This window comes from Phocoena sinus, chromosome 1, assembly GCF_008692025.1.
Source record: "Phocoena sinus isolate mPhoSin1 chromosome 1, mPhoSin1.pri, whole genome shotgun sequence".
In the NCBI taxonomy this organism is placed as follows: domain Eukaryota; kingdom Metazoa; phylum Chordata; class Mammalia; order Artiodactyla; family Phocoenidae; genus Phocoena; species Phocoena sinus.
In genome coordinates, this window is record NC_045763.1 from 43,500,805 (window position 1) to 43,522,131 (window position 21,327).

General features: G+C 33.2%; 1 protein-coding gene across 1 annotated transcript in view; it reads right to left on the bottom strand.

Moving 5' to 3' along the window:
• NRDC (nardilysin convertase) overlaps positions 1-21,327 on the bottom strand; it is a 99,725-nt gene that overhangs the window by 29,258 nt on the left and 49,140 nt on the right. The window contains 8 exon segments of the mRNA XM_032650566.1: positions 77-197; positions 1,746-1,823; positions 4,204-4,273; positions 5,653-5,726; positions 7,482-7,539; positions 9,750-9,872; positions 10,941-11,036; positions 16,171-16,244. Of these exon segments, the coding sequence (XP_032506457.1) occupies positions 77-197; positions 1,746-1,823; positions 4,204-4,273; positions 5,653-5,726; positions 7,482-7,539; positions 9,750-9,872; positions 10,941-11,036; positions 16,171-16,244 (694 nt within the window).

A 21,327-nucleotide genomic window follows, 5' to 3' on the forward strand; every position in this document is an offset into this window, starting at 1 on the left:
AATGAAACATCTAATTATACTTTTGCATAAAGTGATATCTATATAATTTTAAAAACCCTCCATTTTTATTACTCACCTCATAGAAATGTTCATAACCTTCATCAGTCAATGTAATAGAAATGCTGAACACTGAATAAGTAGAATTTTGCTCAAATCCTGTCTCACCATTTCCACCAAATAGTGCAAGAGCCCAGCACCTACAGTTAGGAGAAAAAATTAATCCAGTCAATATCTTGGGATTGATAGTCTACAAATACTTCAAATTAACAAAATAGGTAGGCTTTCTATGTAAAATGTGGGAAGTCCAGGCTTTGAAGCAAACATGCTTTCCAACAGTAAGTTTAAAAGTACAAATTTTTTTAAAGTACAAAGCCTCCCAAGGAATTGTACTGCATACAGGAATGATCAGAAGGAAATAACAGCCGTATTTACTTCTTTAATGGAAACACTAATATTACAACATAGTAAAACATTATCAGTTTCATGAAGCCACAGTAATTTTTTGTCGAAGAGAACAAAGTAATTTTTTGTCAAAGCGTACTTTTAATATATTGTGAAGTATGTTCTTCATACTTCATACTTCACAATATATTAAAAGTACGCTTGCTGGGAAGCATTTCTCTTTTTGTTTTTTTTAGCCGCACTGCTAGGCTTGCAGGATCTAAGTTCCCTGACAAGGGATTCAACCCAGGTCCTCAGCAGTGAAAGCGCGGAGTCCCAACCACTGGGACCGCCAGGGAATTCCCCTGGGAGGCATTTCTCGCATCCCTTTTTGAGCCGTCTCCCAAGGGAAGCCTTAAAAAACACTTCAGATACTTCCCTACTTAGAATGTTAAGTGGGCTCTTTGAGACCATCAGCTAACCTGCACAGGTTATCTAAAAAAGAAGCAATAAGACTGTATCTTTTCCTGACTAGAATAATCCTGAAAGTCTAAAATAAGGAGAGAGGAGGCCAGAATGAAAAACTTGAAATTCTAATAAAGTTCAGTAAGGTAAAAAGGTTATGCAAATCTCAAATCACATTACATTTATTGTGTAAGGCATATATGTACTTAACGTCATTCATTATTTTTCTAATAAGCCTGCCCTCTCAGCTTTCTTTTAATAATCTAGTACACATCAATATTTTAAAGTCTTATTTAAATTTCTCAACTACCTTCCATTCTTGAATAGTGTATAGAAAAATCAAGCAAGGAATTACTTTAATGTGTTTTGGTCCTGATTCTAAAGCTGTATTTCTATTATTTGGCTAGGCAACTTAAACAAGTGCTTAAATGCTTTAGGAAACATGGCTAACATACTGCTAACATGGCTGCATATACTGTTCACAGTCTCCCATATTTATATGATTTATCTGCCCAGTGAAGTTTTCATTAAAGTCTACCTTCTGGTTGGGAAAGCCTGGAGATCCACATCATTTAAATAATTGACTTAATTATTATTCAAATCCAAATTCTTGATTAGAGCTAAACTTTCATGTAATTCTGGACTCTAGTTATGAATTTAAAAATTTTGTGTACAACTATAATACTTCCAACATGGGCTAAAAGGTGGCTTCCAAGGAAATATACAAATATGATATGGCCATTACAATAATCTAGGTTATGAAGAGACTTTAATTATTAGATTTGAATCTACGCTTCCTGGCAGACAAAGCAAAAAAAGAAAAGAATGGGTTATATAACACTTGTCCATTATTTTTCAGAGATTGCTACACTGAAAATACTTATTAATTAAATACTTGCTTTTTTCTAAGGTAAGAAAGAATGCTGCCTTTGCCTTCATGTCCAACCAGCCAAGAGATATAATGAAGCGGCTTCACCCTTTAAAAAAAAAGTTAAGGTCAGAAATTTTTAAAAATTAAGGTATAAATACCTTAAATTTACTTTAGAAAATCTTACTTCTGAGATTGATATTTGAGAATGTGATTACAAACTTATTTTCACATAAATTCTACTAAATATGAAACTATAATTAATTTGACAGCAGCAAGATAAAAATAGAAAACATGGTGAAATTTAACTTTTCATCTGAAATCACTGAATAAGTACAAATATTCCAAAATTTAAGAATTCTTTTGGATACTACTTTTTCTTTTGGATACCAATCTTACTTCTTTTCATGGTAAAATCTTTCATTATTTTTTCACCCAAAATAGAAATAATATAGATTCTTTATCATTTTAGAATCTGATGCAGATATGAATCATTCTGTATCCTTAAAAGCTTTCAACATTGCATCAGGCTCTGTGGTAAACTGAAATTGCTTTATGGGTCAGAAAATCTAGCTTGTAGTTTTAGTTATTCCTGTAAGTAAGTGCATGATCTTGAGCAAAAGACTTAATCTCACTCTATTTTCTTTTTTTCTCTACTTGCCTAACTACTTACTCATAGGCTTTTCAGGAAAATGCAATAACAGATGTAAAAAATATCTTATATAATAATATACATCAATAGTCTGAGTAGTTGTTTATGTGTTATTCACATCATCTTTTCCCACTGGCTTCTACTATAATTTTGGGAATATATTCCTACCAAAAATATACAGAAAAATCAAGCTAGGAAATCTAAACATTCTTAAATTCTAAACTTAGTTTAGAGAATTATACTCAGTAAACTCTTAAAAGTCACTGTTTAAAATATGAATTTGAAAAAAAACATAAAATATGAATGACATATTTTAGATTTCATCTATCCTAAAACTGACATAGAGGAGCAAATCAGTTAAAGAATGAACCCAGTTGAATACATAACATTTGCATGTGACCAAATCTAATTGTACTGTATTTGGTAACTCTGGAGGGAGAAACACTTGCTTCTTTGTAAAAAAATAAAATCATTCCCCCAAAAGCTAATTTAGTGGGAGTTCACATATTTGGGATAAACATCAGGTTAAAACAAATATACAGTTCATTAAAAAAATAATAATAACTGGATCAAAACATACAGAAATGGTAACAGTCTTTGGAAAACAGAATCATGGATGACTTTTTTCTACTTTTCAGTAGTTTTCAAGATTTCTACAATGAATTACCTTAGTAATCAGGCAGAAGATAAACAAGGCTTTGTTAATTAACAAGAAATGCAAAAAATGGGAAAAATAGTATACATAGTATAATTCTATTTCCATTAAAAAAGATATGTTTTATATTCATTATTTTAATGTCTGAAGGATATATATGGAACTATTAATGTTGGGCATATCTTTGAGGACAGAGGAGAAGCAGAGCTTTACCTTTTACTTAATACTCTTTTGTCCTCAACATTTTACAAGCATATTACTCTTATAATATAAATTTAAAACAAATGGAATAAACTTTTAAATATGCATGTAATCATTTTAACACTTTTTGGGATACTCTAACATAACTATACAACCAATGGACATTACTTTTTCCTATATTATCCTTGCACTAAAAAAAAGTAAGTAGACAATACACACGTTCTCTGCTTTCTCACTGGAGGCGTACTGTTCTTGTTAACTTCACGGGACTTGATTGTTAAAAGCATTTTTTACTGAGCTTAAAGCAATACACATTACTTTTCTTTCCTTCTGCTTGTATGTGTCTCTTCTTGGGTTTGTTTTGTTCGTTAGTTTTAGAAACTTAAGTTAAATTTTTATCAGTTCATTAGCATTTATTTCCAATGAGAAAAGCATTTGTAGCCATTGACTGATCCTTATCTTTAAGGAACTTCTTAGCCCATGTATATTGCTCATGTAAAATAATTATATAAATAAATTGAAGTGTTTTCCTAATTTCTAAAAATCTGACCTAACTCATTCCCAACTCAAGTAGGTCCTTGAGATTTATGCTGTAGTTGTATTTCAGGCTCAAAATTATTTAACTTTACTTTTGACAAGATCAAACTAAACGGCCACCACTGACAAATAAATCATAAGCTAACATATATTTGTACTCAAAGTGCTAAAGAAAATAATTACAAAAGTTAGCATTCACACTAATATACTTAAATTCAAAGACTCAGGAAAGGCAACTAATTATAAGACTCTAGCTTTTATACCCAAGAAGACATTAAAATATATAGCAAAGGCTTGAACAATCCAGGAGTTAGTGAGGTCCTAGTTTACCATGTTACCTGTGTTTATAAATCCGGAATGCCCAAATTTAAACCATTTAGTATGCTTTTAAAATATGATTTTCACTCAGTATCTAGTGGAGTAAATTTGCCTTTGAACTCTTACCTGTAATGTTGCTGTTGAGGGGGAAGTGCCCATGTGATGGTCAGAGCATGAATTTTTCTGATTGGAACAACTGAACAAAAATATTTTTCAGAAGAACAGATATAAGTGTTTCTCTATAACTTATATATACTATGTTACATGAAATTTTTTTAAATTCAATATATTTCATCCTCCAATAAGCATGGGAAAGTTAAATATAATGCAATTATTATTTCAAGTTGCCAATTTTCCAATTTGAATAATGCAATTTTTGTAAATTTCTTTTCAATTTGGTTTCACAGATAGAGAAGGCATGGATAAAAGAACTATGAAAATAGGCAAGCCCCTGAAGATGGATCCCTTCTTGCAAGAACGGGTACAGGACTAGGAGTCAGGAGACCCATGGCTGAAATCCAGCCCTACTACTCTCTTGCTATCTGTGTTTATACAACCTTGAGAAAATCACTTGCATTTAACTCATTCTGAATCTGTTATGGTATGACGAGTGGGGTAGGCTGAAGTAACTCTAAGATTCTTCCCAGTGCTTCCCATTCTTCTATGATTCTTTGAAGAGAAAATCTACAGCCAGGAAGAATACAACCAAAAATAAGTTGTCTCTGGGAAGAGTCAGCTTAGATAAAATGGAGCCAGCAGCAGATAAAGAGTGTGACAAGTCATTGGTCAGAGAAAGGGAAGAGGAAAGAGACTGGCAATGGGGTGAAGGAGAAGAAGGGAATAACTAGGCAATTAGGAGAAAGAAAAAAATCTGCCATGATAAAAAGAGCAAAGAAAGAGAAATAGTGAATTAGGAATGTTTCTGCAATATTCACTATGGGCAAACTGTTAAGTAAGTTATAGCATAACCATGCGATGGCTCATTGGGCAGTTATTACAAATATAATATTAAATGAAATAAGCAAGAGATAGAGTGTATATACTTTATAATCTCAACTACATTAAGAAAATATACTTACAGAAACTCAAAAGGAAATCTGCCAAAACCACTTCTCTAGATGGTAAGATTTAAGGGTAACTCCCCCCACCCATTTTTTTTACACTAAATCTGCCTTCATTTAACAAAAATTGGTTTTATAATGAAGATAAAAGGAAATTATTTCCAAAGTGTTTTCCCATCCTCTATTTTTCTCTTTTAAAGGCAAAAAAGAGCAGAATATAGATAAAAACAAAATAGGAAAGAAACAAAAAACCAAGAACAAAAGGGAACAAGAAGAAAATAGGGAGAAAGCATGAAACAGACTCAAGTAGCATTAAGGTGCCAAACCAATGAAACTGCTACTACTTAGTGGCCTGCTATCTGTCACTAGTTGGATTTCCACTGTCTACTCCCTTTCCAATCCAGCTGTACTTTCTGCTGTATTCTCATTTTCAAAGAAAATTGGCAGCCTCAGTTAAGTTTTAGAGAATGTGCTAAAGTTATTTCAAACAGTTTTAAACCTTTGGTTCACGAACCTCTATAAAGTTTGTTAAATGCTGGTGTGTCAAATGGATCCGTTAAATGGCCAAAGTTTGGTTTGGGTAACCCACTGAAAATAAAACAAATACATTAAAATTTAATTGGCAAAAGCCTTTATAAGCAGTATCTTTAGGGATGCCTAAACTGATAGGTTTTTATAGTCTATTCTACATACTCCTGGCTGAAAAGCATTCTAGGCATAAGCGAATAGATGGCAACAAAGCCACAAAATCCTGAACTACACAAACTATTCTTAACCTCAGCCCCAATAACTCAAATACTTTTAAAACTCACAGGAGACAGAAAACAATGAATTGAAGGGACCTCCCCTCCCAATATTTACTGTCTCTATCAGTCTCATCCAACTTCAGTTCTCCTCTTAATACAAAGCCATTTCAGAAAGAAAACTTACACTAGAGATTTTTTTTTAATCCAAGAAATATACATGGAGAGATTCTTACATATAAAGTACAATATTAGGCACTGTAGTATTTGAGAAACTTGGACTCCTCCTTCTAGAGGCTTCCCACCTGGTTGAATATATTGTAACTAATATTTCTTCTAAAATATGGTCAGTATGAATCAGTATTAATTACCTAGAACACTTTTTAACCCGTCTGATTAAGGAACCAAAGTTCTTAGTGAATAATATGTAAAAGCACTTTTTTTAATTTCAAATTCTTATTAGGAATTGATTGACAAGACCTAATGAATCCGTCTATTCAATATACCTCTGATTTTATTAGTAAAGTTTCACAGTGAAACACATTTCAATCTGCCATTTGACATTTCCATAGCTAATACTCATTTCTTATCAAAACAAACAAAAACAAATTAAATAACCTCATAACTTTGGCATGGCTTTCATTATCTTAATTAGCATACTTAAAAGTATTACTAATTATCAACAGAAGTTTACATAAAGCCAAGATAATAATAACCAATCTGTTGTTATTACAAATTATTCCAACATTTTTAAAGCTAATTTTTCTTTCATAAATTTAAAACAAATTGTCTTGGAATGAAGAACTGGAAAGAGTCTAGCTTACTCACCTGATGCAAGAAAAAATAATCTGATTTCATTTAGTTTACTAAAATGCAAACTGCTAAGAGTGGGAAGAGACACTTTGCTTGAGAATTAAATTTTCTGTATTCTTTGCAACAAAAAATGTAACAATAAAGTATCTTTTAATATTTGTATTATTTTGATGAATTTGAGGTGGACAAAATATAGTAGCTTTCTGAACTAGAACCCTACATCCAATTTCTAATAAAAGGCAATTTGATTCAACTACAATATATGCAATAGACTTTTCAGGCAATATGTAAAGTCAGTCATCAACTACGAGATTATTTTGTTTATGGGGAAAAAGCATTCCAAGTTCCAAACAACTGACTTTAAAAAACAAACCTTCAGAACTTAATTTGTTCTGAGGCAGGGGATACGTATATGTATATGCTACCTCTCAATACAATATTTGCTTTCATATCATAATTTCAAGCACTGTACACAGTAACAGAAAAGCTCTGAATAAATGTAAAAGGAGGCACAAATTCTTCAGAGTTACTGCTTACTATAAGTTTACAAGCTTATAAGTTCTGAACTACAGAAACTATGGGATCTTTGGTTATCTTAGTTTTCCCACTCAAAGGCTGTGCAATCTTGCTAAACTACTTTAGTTCTTAATATAATCACCTGTTTAAAAAAAAATAAACTAAAAGCAAAAACCTCTGTGATTCATACGGGAAGATATGAATCTTTAACTCTTTAACTTTAGCCTCTTTAACTCTATAGGTGTATGATTTATGAAAATAAATGTCTTACTTGTTTGGTATCTGAGAGAAGATTTCAGTCACCCACTTTTCTAAAGTATCCAGTGTTTCTTCGTGGAGAGGGCAGGAAGGAGACAGGGAAAGGCAGTGTTGTTATTAAAGGTAGAAATGCAATTATATTTCTCACAGATCTTTAACTATAAAACAAAGGAATACTTTAGTTTGGGCATCACTTGCCACTCCTTAATCAGTAATAGGAAAAATAATATTTAAGAAAACCTTGAGACACATATAATTTTGTTAAGACTCCTTTATTCTTTCTCCCTGGCAAAGTTAGAAAAAACACACAAGTAGAAAAAAAGTTTTTGTTTATCATTAGGCTAGATGAAGGACCAAGAGATAAAAATACATCAATCATCCTCCTACCCCATTCCAAAACTTACTTCCTCTAGGAAGGTTTCTCTTAATTAACCTATACTACCCTTCTCAGCAGCTCATCAGTACTATTATACTCCATTTACTTTACATTAATTTACACTTGCTGTGGTTTTAATATATGTCTTCTTAGGCTGATATGATTTCTATCTTCTTTTGATTATTTTCTTATATTTCATAGAAATTCTTCTGAAATTTCTAGTAAAACAGGAGATCTAAATGAAAAAGGAAACCTTTTAGCTTTATCCCAGTGACTCGTTACCATCACTGGATAGTATTTGTTAGTTTCACCAGCTACATGACTTTCACTAATTCTCAAAAGAGATGCCCCAGTATATAAATACAAGATGCAAATTAGACTAATCAAGTTCTGAATTTACTCTATACTATTTATACTGATATTTAACTCTTAAATGATATAATAAATGCTGAAGCTCCGAAATCAACTGACTCTAGATTGGACAAGGTTTTCTAATCAAACACGTGGGGCTTATTTTAGAAATCTGCAACAAGCGTTAATATGCTCATATTTGTTATCACAGAGGAAGAGAATGAAAAAGAATCAATACCTAGTTGAAGAAAAATGCATGTTCATGACAGATTTGAAAACAAAAATTAAAAATTGCAAATTAATATTACATACCAAACATAGAATTGCCTATTTTAATAAATGCTGTAAAAGGAATCTAGAAGCATATTTGTAGTTTGAGTGCCATACCATATCTGTAACTTTATGTTCAAGTTAACTTTAGTGGACTACTTTTGATCCTAAACACAAAAATATTTTATAATTAAGTGCCAAGTCAGCTCTGATCTTAATTTTGACAATGAGAGACCAAAATTTTATAAAAAGAAGAATCACATTAGGGTGAGAGGATTAGTTTTTCAAAAAGAAATATACAAACTATAAGGTATTGACATATCAAAATGAATAGTTCAGCAAATGACTGACTTTGAAAAACAGCCTAAGGAGATTAAAATATAAAGAAAACAAAAGAAAGGTACTATGATTTCTTTAATGAGAAAAGTTGACACAACATTATTTTCAGTAATGATAAAAGAAGGAAAAGAGCAGAGGTATTGACCAGTATTATTACATTTAAGATACTTCTGCTAGCATCACCATGACAGACTTCAATTAATCATGTCATTTTACTGAACCCTATGTAAGGATGAAAAGACAAACACTGTGCCCTTTAAGAGTTTATGATTAATACAGATTAAATGCAAAACCAGAGATAACAGAGGCAGCAGCCAAATGTGGCTTAAAAGGCCAATTCATGGGACTTCCCAGTGGCGCAGTGGTTAAGAATCTGCCTGCCAATGCAGGGGAAACGGGTTCAAGCCCTGGTCTGGGAAGATCCCACATGCTGAGGAGCAAACTAAGCCCATGTGCCACAACTACTGAGCCCGTGTGCCACAACTACTGAAGTTCATGCACCTAGAGACCATGCTCCACAAAAAAGAGAAGCCATCGCAATTAGAAGCCCGCAAACTGCAACGAAGAATCGCCCCCGCTCGCCGCAACCAGAGAAAGCCTGCACACAGCAATGAAGGCCCAACACAGCCAAAATTAAATAAATAAATAAATAAGTTTATTAAAAAAGAAAAAACAATTCATGATCAATCAGTACATTAATACACTCATAGACTAGCCTGGAGTTAAGACCTATGTCTATAAAAGAAAAAACATTTGCCTGAGAATCAGATGATTTTGTGCTTCCCTGAGCTTTGCCTCTTCAAATTCTGATTTTCTTTAGTTCATATTAGGATCAAGCACTAAAGTATTGTAAATTAACAGTGAACTGCAACATTGATACGACAGACAAATCCTAAGAAAGCACTACTTCCAAATAATTTTAAGGGCCATAGTAGACAATATTACCTTTGGATTGAACCACTAAAGTCATGTAATGAGCAGAATAGTAACGCATCCAGAATTCTCTCAATCTAGCATGTGTATCAATATTATTTCTTTTTGGTTCATGTTTGAGAGTCTCAGCATTTCCTATAAAAAGATGGAAAAGATTATAGAAATAACTAAGTTTATTAAGTCTCCACACTGACAATGCATCCTTTGCCACTATATTTAACTAATGAAATAACCCAAGTGACTCAAAATATTGAAACAGTGTATAATAATAAGACAAAAATTCATAAGAAACAATTTCAAAGTATATTTTAACACATAAGGAATTAATCTCTAGTTGGCAATACCTTAACAACAGTAATTGCCTTAAGCTTCCTTTCTTAATAATTAGTCTACTATTAGGTTTTATCTCTTAATTATTTTAGTAATATTCTGTATAATTCTTAAAAATAAACCACATAAAGCAAGGATGACATACAAAGTGTATATAACTGTACAAACAAGCAAACAAGCAAATCATCCTTTGAATGAAGTACCATTTAGATCAACTCATTCCAGATTCTACTCTGTGGTCAAGAGGATTAATATAAGGCTATAATAACTGAATTCTAACACTAAGAAAAAGCCATAATAACTGAAATCTAACACTAAGAGAAAACCATTATGAAAAACCAGATACCATTTAAACAGCTTAACAATTAAACAAAATTAGGTCACAGCTCAAAAGCTACTAGAGAAATTATTGCTGAATCTCTGTTGATAACTGGAAATGTCAGGTTGGGGAAGAGCACACACTTTATAACCAGATAAACAGAGGTTCAAATCCCACATCCACCACTATCATATTTAAGAAAATTAACTTCTCTGAGCCTGTTTCTTTATCTTTAAATGGAGATTATAATGGTACCAAGCTCGTAACATTGTTATGATGATTGAATGGGATAATTCATGTAGTGTTACCAGAGCATCTGGCACCCAGAAAACATTCACAAAATGTTAGGTGCTATTCCTCATATATCCAATGTTAGAGAACCAAATATAGGCATGCTGAACTACTTTCTATTTGAAAAGCTTCCTACCTACCCTAAAAGGTAAAAGGTACCTAACTACCCTACCTTTATAACTTTCCATTCTTTATAAACTTTTCATATTCTCAATCTTCCTTAACTAGAAAACATGAAGTAGATGAAGTATTTAGTATCTTACCCCAAAAAAATTTCCCCATAGGATGTCCAGGTCTAGCAAGGCTTCCAAACAACATTTCCTTTCTGTTTGCATCAGAGGGTCTTGCAAGTTGATATTCTGTCAGTTTTAAGGAAACACTTTTAATAAAATGAAATTCAGTATCTTGCTTTATTATCTGGAAATTCAAGCTTAAAGAACTGAAAGTAAGGAAGTAACAAAAATTAATTTCATGAATAAAGTGTAGTAAGACTGAAGCAGGGAAATCAATGATCTAGGACAAGTTCTGTGACTTAACATATTCTCTAACTTTGGGTAGTCAATTCACCTTTCTAGAGATTTTCCCTTATTTTCAAATGAAACAGGCAGTTAATAATCTGAAGGTTATTATTGTGAGAACTAAAGTACTGCCTGCCATATCAGTAAACAAAAGATGTTGCAGCCATCAAGCCATCACATTACAGCCACAGGGACGGTGCGCCCTCAGGAAGCTCAGGATGAGAAAACATAGGATACTGGACCCAGATAGCTGCGGTGCCTATCAAAGGAATGATTTCAGTGAGCCCAGACTCTTGCATCTTCCCGTACATAGAAAAGCGCTAAATTCCTTAACTTGAGATATCTCAGTTTCTTTTACTAACAGTAATCTTCTGATGTTCCGACTACCTGGTCTTTTGTTGCAAAAAAATCCTATATATCCTAGCTCCCCCGCTTGCCTCTTTGGAACAGTTTTCTCAGCGTTATCTGAGATGCTGTGTCCCAGGCTTGAAGTCCTCAGAAAATCCGCCAAATAAAACATAACTCTCAACTTTTAGGTTGTGCTCTTTTTTTCAGTCAACAGATGCTATGTCCAAGATCTTACTGATGAAAGTGCCAAGAAAATGTTAAATCAAACTCCTTACTGTCTGGGAAGTTTGTCATATATATTGTTTAAATCTCCTCCAAAGCCAACTGTGTTGGTAATAAAGTATTAATGGTTAAAAACAATCACTTTGAAGTCAGAAGTATCTTGGCTAGAATCCAATTCTGCCATTTACTAAACTATACAACCTTGAGAAAGTTATCTAACTTCCCTGATTCTATTTCTCATTTATAGAATGGAGTTACAAGTACCTAGCTCACAGGATTCTTATAAGAATTAAATAAGATATATTCCTTCAACAAGTATTTACTGAACATCATGCAGCAGGTACTACTAAAACTAGATGCTGGAGGCAGAAGGTTCAGAATCAAAGCAGAGGCAAGATATCAGGCCGAAGAGTTAAGAAACAATTTTTGAAAGAGCACTTCTAAGCCTCAGTTTCATTGTATGTCAAATAAGGATAATGGAGGTAATAATCATAACAATGCACATAATAAGTGCTCAATAAATGTTAGCTATTTTGGGGGGGGCTTCCCTGGTGGCGCAGTGGTTGAGAGTCCGCCTGCCGATGCAGGGGACACAGGTTTGTGCCCCGGTCCGGGAAGTTCCCACATGCCACAGAGCGGCTGGGCCCGTGAGCCATGGCCATTGAGCCTGTGCATCCGGAGCCTGTGCTCCGCAACGGGAGAGACCACAACAGTGAGAGGCCCACATACCACAAAAAAAAAAAAAAAATGTTAGCTATTTTTTTTTAATCATAGGAGTAATGGTAAGGTATTACAAATGTTTAATAAGGAGAGTAACATTATCAGATCTGGACTTCACTAAGTTCATTCTGGTTGTAAATGTGGAAGCAAAAGTATAGACAGGGAAACTGATTAGAGGCCATCACTGTTATACTTGGTAAAGAGAGTGGAAACTAAAGTGGTGACAGAAGAGATGGAAAGAAGCAAAAGTATATTCAATAAAACACTTCAGTTATAAGCCATGAAGTCTAAATCAAAGATGAGACAGTAAAAAAATATATACATTTATAATTTCCATACCTGGAAAACATATATAGTAAAAAAATATATACATTGCTTCAACAGAGTAAATTTTTTAAATCTCTGTAAAAATTATGAAGATATGGCTGTAACACAGAAGAAACAATTCCATTATTAAGGTGACAGGCTGAATAATGGCTCCCAAAGATGGCCACATCTTAATCTCCAAAACCTGTGAATGTGTTACCTTATGTGGTAAAAGGAACTTTGCAGTGTGATTAAATTAAAGATCTTGAGAAGGGGAGATTATCCTGAATTATCTGGGTCCCAATGTAATCATAGGGTCCTTAAAAGAGAGAGGTAAGAGGATCAAAGACAGAAGATATAAAGACAGAAGCAGAAGTCAGATAGCAAAGAAGATTCTACACCCATGGCTCTTCAGATAGTGAAAGGAGCCATAGTCTAGGAAAGTAGGTGGTATCTAGAAGGTGCAAAAGGCAAGGAAACAGATTCTCCCTTGGAGGCTCCAAAAGGAATGCAGCCCTGAGGAAATATTTTAGACTTCTGACCTCCAAAAGTTTAAGAAAATAAATCTGTTGTTATTTTAACCCTGAGTTTCTGGTAATTTGTTACAGCAGCAACAGAAAACTAATGGAGTAGACATATAAACATACCTACAAAAAGTGATTTAGTACCTCCTACAACTGATAAAAATAGAGTATAAATACTGAACACTTAGAGAACACACTCAACCACTTGATTATGTAAAAAAAGTCTTTGGCCATATCCTCAGTCTCAATTACTAAGGTACAATATGCAGGCAATTAAACATGCTTATGTAAAAGTATGAACAATCATTAAAATAAAGAGCTAATCATTAAAAATAATTTTTTTCTCTATAATTTTCTTTTAGCAATAAGTTAATCCCATTTTAAAACCTACCCTGTGGACATTTATGAGCTCCTGTGATTAAATGTATTCAAGAAAATTATAAAACACTGAACAGACCTATCTGCATTGTGCAAATAAATGCTTATAAATTTGTGTGTATAACCACTCCACTAAAAGATTAGACCAAAAACAGATTGTCGATGCAGGGCATGGTGATAAAGTAACGAAGGTAAAACAAGATAATAAATTTAAAACTCAGGAAAGAATCTCTTCCATAAGCAGGTGGAGAGGAATAAAGGAAAAAGAAAATGAAAAGATGATTCTACCAGGATAGCTGAACTTCCTTTCAACTCCTCTCACATTGAATGGGCCATCCAAGCATGCAGGCAACTAAAAACATGCGAATGAGATGAGAATGATAGAATAAAGACTATCACATCTGAATAGAAGAAAATAACATCTGATTATTGAGCTTTCAAAAATAGATCTCATTATTTGCAGATATTGATTTTGGAAAAAAGAAAAGCTAAGATGTATGAATATAATACTGACTTAGACCTGGCCTAGAGCTGTTAACTCTTAATGGTCTGCGTACTATACACGTTAACATGTAAAACTGTTAAACATTTTGTGGTTTTAGCCAAGATAAATTTATACTGTGTTCACAATAAATATCTATCAATGTATAAATATTGAGTCTCCAAATGATCTTGTTGTATGTTCATAGAATCTAAACTTAGCTCTTGTCTTATTTATAATTTTCTGATGTCTTATAAATGCAAATAAAAGAATAATACATCATAAACAGTATGCTAAAAAGCAAAACTGGCTAATGAATACTAGTTTATTATACAAGTTAAAATTTAAGACCTCTCCCATCTCCCTAATCTCAAGTAAATCCTTCATACTTAGAAGGTTAAGTAACTAATGATATATACCTAGCTATTTATATCAGATCACAAATTGAAATCTAGGTCTCCTATCATCAAAAACAAACAAAAAAACAGAGCCTTTAGCTTAAGTTCATCTTAAACCAAAACGACTTATTGTATGTGAGTGTGTGTGTACATACCATATATCACATATGTACATATATACATATATTTCTGCATAATATTCAAAATATAATAAAATATATTCTGAATTAAACTTGTAAAATTAAATTAGACGTTTAATCTTTCTTTTTTGGCCGCACCACACAGCTTGCGAGATCTTAGTTTGCCGACCATGGATTGAACGTGGGCCCTGGCAGTAAAGCGCTGAATCCTACCACTGGACTGCCATGGAATTCCCTAGACGTCTAACCTTTTAAATGCCAATTTCGACCCACTCTAGAAACTGTATAAAGAAAAACACACTTGAAAGAATTAAAGACACAGAATATAGTTCCTAGGTCCCAAAAAGTAGGGAAGGCTTTTGGAGTTTTCCTTAGTTATTTTGGTTTTTCATGTATTCAACAAATACTTATCTGGGCCTATGAAAAAACAGACACTGTGGGTAGGCAAGTAACAAAAATGAAGAAAATAAATCCTTGATTATAAGGAGCTACTAGAACCAGGAGGAATCTAACTCCATTCCACCCTCTTTTACAAATAAATTGAGGGCCACAGTTAGTGACATTTCTATAAGTAAAACACAGTTTGCTGACTTCAAGACAGTTCTTTCCAGCCATCTGCAGTTTATTCAGCCTAGTGAACGCAATAAGTGATTATTAGAACTAGACAATCAAGCCAAGAGGGAAAATGCTACAAAGGGAAGAACTAGTACAGAAACCTGGCCTCTTCAGCTATGCAAGCCAAGCCTAACCTATGTGAACTAGAAATCCCCCCAAGTCTACTGTTACATGTTTCTAATACTAAAATAAGGAAGCAGGGTTAATCTGCAGTGGTGCTATTTACTGGTACTTTGTAATTAAGGGATATGTGCAGCACAGTTCTCTAATGAACCTGCACCCCATAGAGACACACAGCCTTCCTTACGGTCTTCAGTATTTAAATCACAAAGATAAGAAAAACTGTCAAAAAGTAAAATTAAACGCATTTCCTGTTCAGGAGTTTAGTTTCTTCATCCATAAACATACCACGATTGTTTTCAGAACTACAGAAACTCAACCCACAAAGCACTGACACACAGAGGCAACAAAAAATATGCTATTTAAATATCAGGATGGTGCTTAAAATAAAGCCTCAGAGAAAATGCCTCTTCATACAAAAAGAGTATGTGAACTTTTAAAGTTTTAACACCCAGTATTAGCTTTAAGAATTAGGCTCTTATCCTGCAAAAGGTCAGTCACTGTGGTAAAACCCTCAAAAAACAAAGGCTGAAAAATCGAAAATCTACCATTCTTTGACTTATTTCAAATATATACTGAATTAGACATTTAATGGCTTCAAAAATAAACATGACATATCTATTTTAACTTAGCCCTTTATAATATAAAGAGTGACAAAGAATAGTAAATGTGCTAAACGACTGGATCAATGAAGGAAAAAGCAGCAAGACATAAAGCACTTACCACTATCAACAGCTTCAACTTCCCGGTCAATTGCATCTCTGATCATTAGTGGATGGATGAAGAATTGGGCCCATCTGAAAAAAAAAAAAAACTGTTTGGTAAAAGCTTTTCATCAGTCAACATCTACTTTTTTTAATTAAGAAGCTTTACTAAGATGGAGATTTAGTTCATAATCATGCATATAAAACCTAAACAATACACAGTATTTCTAGATTTTAAAGTCTACAAACTACCTTTTTTCTATTATGAAATATAATACCCAGACAGAAAAGTATTATATATAAAACATGGGCATATAGACTATAAGGTAAACACCTGAGTGGCCACCACTCAGATCAAGAAATAGACCACTGTCAGAACTCTAGAAGAACCCAGCACCCACCTTATCCTCAGAGTTAATATCATGAATGTTACAGGTATCACTTCTCTGCTTTTCTTGATAGTTTTACCACATATATATGTATTTCTAGGCTGGTGTTTCTTGATCTTTTTTTTTTCCATTATCAACCCTAAGTAGCCTTTTCAGAAATTTTCTTCTAATCACTCCCCTATGACATTTTTACACACATATACAATCTGTTTACATATTTTATGTGTATCTGTGATTTTATAAATAAAAAGTATCTGAGGCCTACTTTTTTTAACTTTTTAAGTTAAAATTTTTTTTAATTAATTTATTTTTGGCCGTGTTGGGTCTTCAGTGCTGCATGTGGGCTTTCTCTAGTTGTGGCGAGCGGGGTCTACTCTTCGTTGTGATGCGCGGGCTTCTCATTGCAGTGGCTTCTCTTGTTGTGAAACACGGGCTCTAGGTGCACGGGCTTCAGTAGTTGTGGCACACGGGCTCAGGAGTTGTGGCTCGCTGGCTCTAGAGCGCAGGTTCAGTACTTGTGGTGCACAGGCTTAGTTGCTCCACAGAATGTGGGATCCTCTCAGACCAGGGATTGAACCTGTGTCCCCCGCATTGGCAGGCGGATTCTTAACCACTGCACCACCAGGGAAATCCCAAGTTAAAATTTTAAAGGCTATTAGTATTTCACTTAATTTTATATCTGTATTTGCTGTTTAATGTAATATATTCCTTATATAAATTGTGATGCATCAAATTACATATGCAAATTAACAATTTATATAATAACAGCAATGCAATCAAGTTTTTAAGAAATTAAACTCATTTTTCCAACAAAACACATTGAAAAAATTAATTTCTTACAATATTTAATAAACTTTGAACTTTTGCTTGCTCTGAGAAGAAACTCTTAATTTAATTAGCTACTAGATACTCATTAAAATATTACTGACATTTTTTTCTTGTCGGTACTTAGTATAACTAATGAAGGGTTGAATAACTTTTGTTGAACTAAATAATAAAACAGAATATTTTTATTTAATTCTAAAAATCAAAGTCACACACAAAAGCAGAGAGAGGATCAAACATAACATCCACAAGGCAGCCAATGGCAACCAACTGACACACACAGACCACCTCTAGTGATGACTTCAAGATCAGTCATTTGAAAGTCCTCCAATCATCTATCCACCACAATTTTGTACCCCTGACCTTGCAGACTCTCTGCATATCTTCCACAAAGTCAATGTCAGAGTAAATGGTGCTCAGGTGATATTTGAGAAAACTCAAAAAGAAATCAAACACTAAGATTTTGCAGGTAGGGTTAAGCTTTGGAGGGCCACAAACCATTATAATATCAAATGTTTTTTCACCTTCAAGACCAATTTTTGCCACCAAAAGAAACAGTATGAACCCTGCCAAGAATGCATGTTCTAGACAATATAGGTTCGTTTTTGAACTTCATATAAATGGATATACAGTGTATGTATTCTTTGAGTGATTTATTTAACTCAACACTCTTTTTAGTAGTCATTCATGATGCTACATGTGGCTGTGGATCATTTATTTTCATTGCAGTAGAATATTCCACTGTATGAATTTATTCATCCATTCTACTGCTGGTGGACATTTGGGCTGGTTCTGGGTTTGAACCATTACAAACAATGCTGCCATAAACATTCTTATAAATATGTACCATGGCACATGTTCACAAATTTGTCTAAATATATATCTGAGAAAGGAACTCCTAGGTAATAGTATATGCATCAAATGTTCTACATCACTAGGTAATAATCAAACTTTTCCAAAGTCATTGTGCCCATCTACACTTGCATCAGATCATCCTCCAATCCTCTACAACATCACCCTCACTTGGTATTGTCAGACTAAAATTTTCTGCAACTTTTAGGAGGATAGTTAAATCTCATAATGGTTTTAATTTACATTTTCCTGATTGAACATTTTATATATTTATTAATAATTTGAATTTCTTATCTTGTAAAATGCCTGTTTAAGGGTTTTTTTCTATTGGGTTGTATTTTTCTTACTGATCATAATAATATATATATAATTATCCATTTATATGATATTATCATATATAAATTATGTTACATACAATTACATATATAATCTAATAATTAAATCTCTGGTAGTTATTCTAAATATAAGTCCTCTGTTACTTACATGTGTTGCAAATATATTCTCCCACTTTATACTTGCTTTTTTCATACTCTATGTTATCTTTAGATGAACATAATGTACTATCATTTTTCTTTATGTTTTGTTTTTGCATCTTGTTTGATAATCCTTACCTAAGGCTAAAGTCAAGCTTACCTATAAAACTTTTAATTGTACTTTTCACTTTTTGGTCTATAATCCACATAGAATTGATTTTTTTGTGCATGTTGTGAGATAGGGAGTCAATTTTGGTTTTGCCTTTATAGAAGCCCAACTGTCTCGGCATCATTTTTTTAAAAAGCCCTTTCACCACTGCTCCATAATGCTCCTATCAAAAATCAAGTCTCCACATATGTGTTGGTCTATTTCCATTCCAAGAAATATCCTGTTCCATCATCTCTTTGTCTAGCCCTCTGCTAACACCCCAATGTCCTAATTACAAAACAAATCTTAATATCTAGTAGGTCAAGTCCTGCTACCTTGTTATTTTTCCAATTCAAAAGTATCTTGTCTATACTTAGCCCTCTGCATTTCCTTATAAATCTTAGAGTTAGCTTGTCTATTTAAGACTAAGTAAATCTTCTGATATTATGGTTGTGATATCACTGAATCTGTACATTAAATAGGAAGATTAATGTCACTAAAAGAAAAAAAAGGCTTCAGGGAATTCCCTGGTGGTCCAGTGGTTAGGACTCCGGAGCTTCCAATGCAGGGAGCACAGGTTCGATCCCTGGTTAGGGAACTAGGATCTTGCATGCCGTGCAGCATGGCCAAAATCAAAACAAAACAAAAAAACAAGGCTTCAAATCCATGAATAGTATTTCTCTCAATTTATGTAGGTCTTTTTAAATATCTCACAATAAGGTTTTAATATATTCTCCATGAAGAGGTCTTACACATAATTTTTGGGATGATTCTTGAGTGTCTGATTATTTGTGTAGCTTTTATAAACTTTTTAAATTTTAATTTCTAACTGTTGCTGATACATAGAAGTTGTACTTTTATATGTTAAACATAGTATCATTTTTAATTTTTGCATATCAAGCTATCTTATTAAATTCTGTTAATGTTACTAATTTTTATATGTAGAAGATTTTAGATTTTCTATGTTCACAATCATATCATATGTTTTGACAGTTGTATATTTTGCTTATTTTTCTTTCTTGCCTAATATAATAGAATGATGAACAGAAGCAATCACAACCCATATCTCTGTCTTGTTCCTGATCCCAACTTGGAATCTTTCAAGGTTTCACCATTAAATATAAGGTTTGGTTTAAACTATCAAATATCATATTGAGAAAGCTGCCTTATACTCTATTTGCTAAGAGCATCTTTGTGAATAGATACTGAATTTCACCACGTAATTTTTTTCTACATATACTGAGACATGGTTTTTCTCCTTCAATCTGACAATGCGATGAACAGCACTGATTTTCTGTTAACCCTACCTCATATCTCTAAGATGACCCCAACTCAGTACTGCTATATCAGCCTGTTTGTGAATCCGGTCTATATTTTTTCTTATATTATACTTTCTTATTTCTTAAATCAAGGTCATGCTACCTTCATAAATGAGGGAGGAATTATTTCTTCCTTCAATTTTTTGTACGACTCTAAACAAGTTTATTTTTGAGAAGAGTTTTTATTACTGACTGATTTAATGATTATAAGAGTATGAAAACTTTTAAATTATAATTTCTCTTATGTGGGTTTTATAAATAATATTACTAAGAATTTGTGAACGCCATCTAGTTTTTTCATTTACTGGAATAGGTTGTTCAAAATACCTTACTGTATTTTCAATATGTCTTAATTCTTTTCCATTCCTGATATTTGCACATACTCTTCTTTTTCCCTGACCAGTCTCATGAAATATTTACCTATTTTGTCAGTTTTTTCAAACCAACATTTAGCTTTCTTGAAACTACCATATGTATATTGTTTCTATTGAGGAATAATTCACATACCACAAAATGCCCTTTTAAAGTACATAATTAAAGGGATTTTACTACATTCACAGAATTGTGTAAACATTACCACTGTCTAATTTCAGAAATTTTTCATTAACCCAAAAATAAACTCTGTACCCATTAAAGGTCATTCCCCATTTCCTCATCCCTCCAGCCCCTGGCAAGCACTAATCTGCTTTTGGTCTCTATGGATTTGCCTATTTTGGACATTTCATATAAATGGAATCATACACTATGGGGCCTTCTGCATCTGGCCTCTTTCTCTCAGCCTAACGTTTTCAAGATTCATTCATGTTGTATTACTTACCAGGACTTCATTCCCTTCTTATTGCCAAGTAATATTCCTTTGTATGGATGTGCTACATTTTGTTTATCCATTCATCAGTGGATTGACATTTAGGTTGTTTCCACTTTTGACCTATTATATATAACACTGCTACTAACACTCATGTAAAAGTTTTTGTGTAGATATATGTTTTCAATTCTGTAGAGTATGTATACTAAGAGTGGAACTTTTGGGTCATATGGTAACTCTATGTTTAACTTTTGAGGAAGTTTTCTAACTACATTTTCTAACACAGCTGAACCACCAGCAATGTACGAAAGTTCCAGTTTATCCACACATTCACCAATAATTGCCAGTGTTCTTCTTTTCAAAGT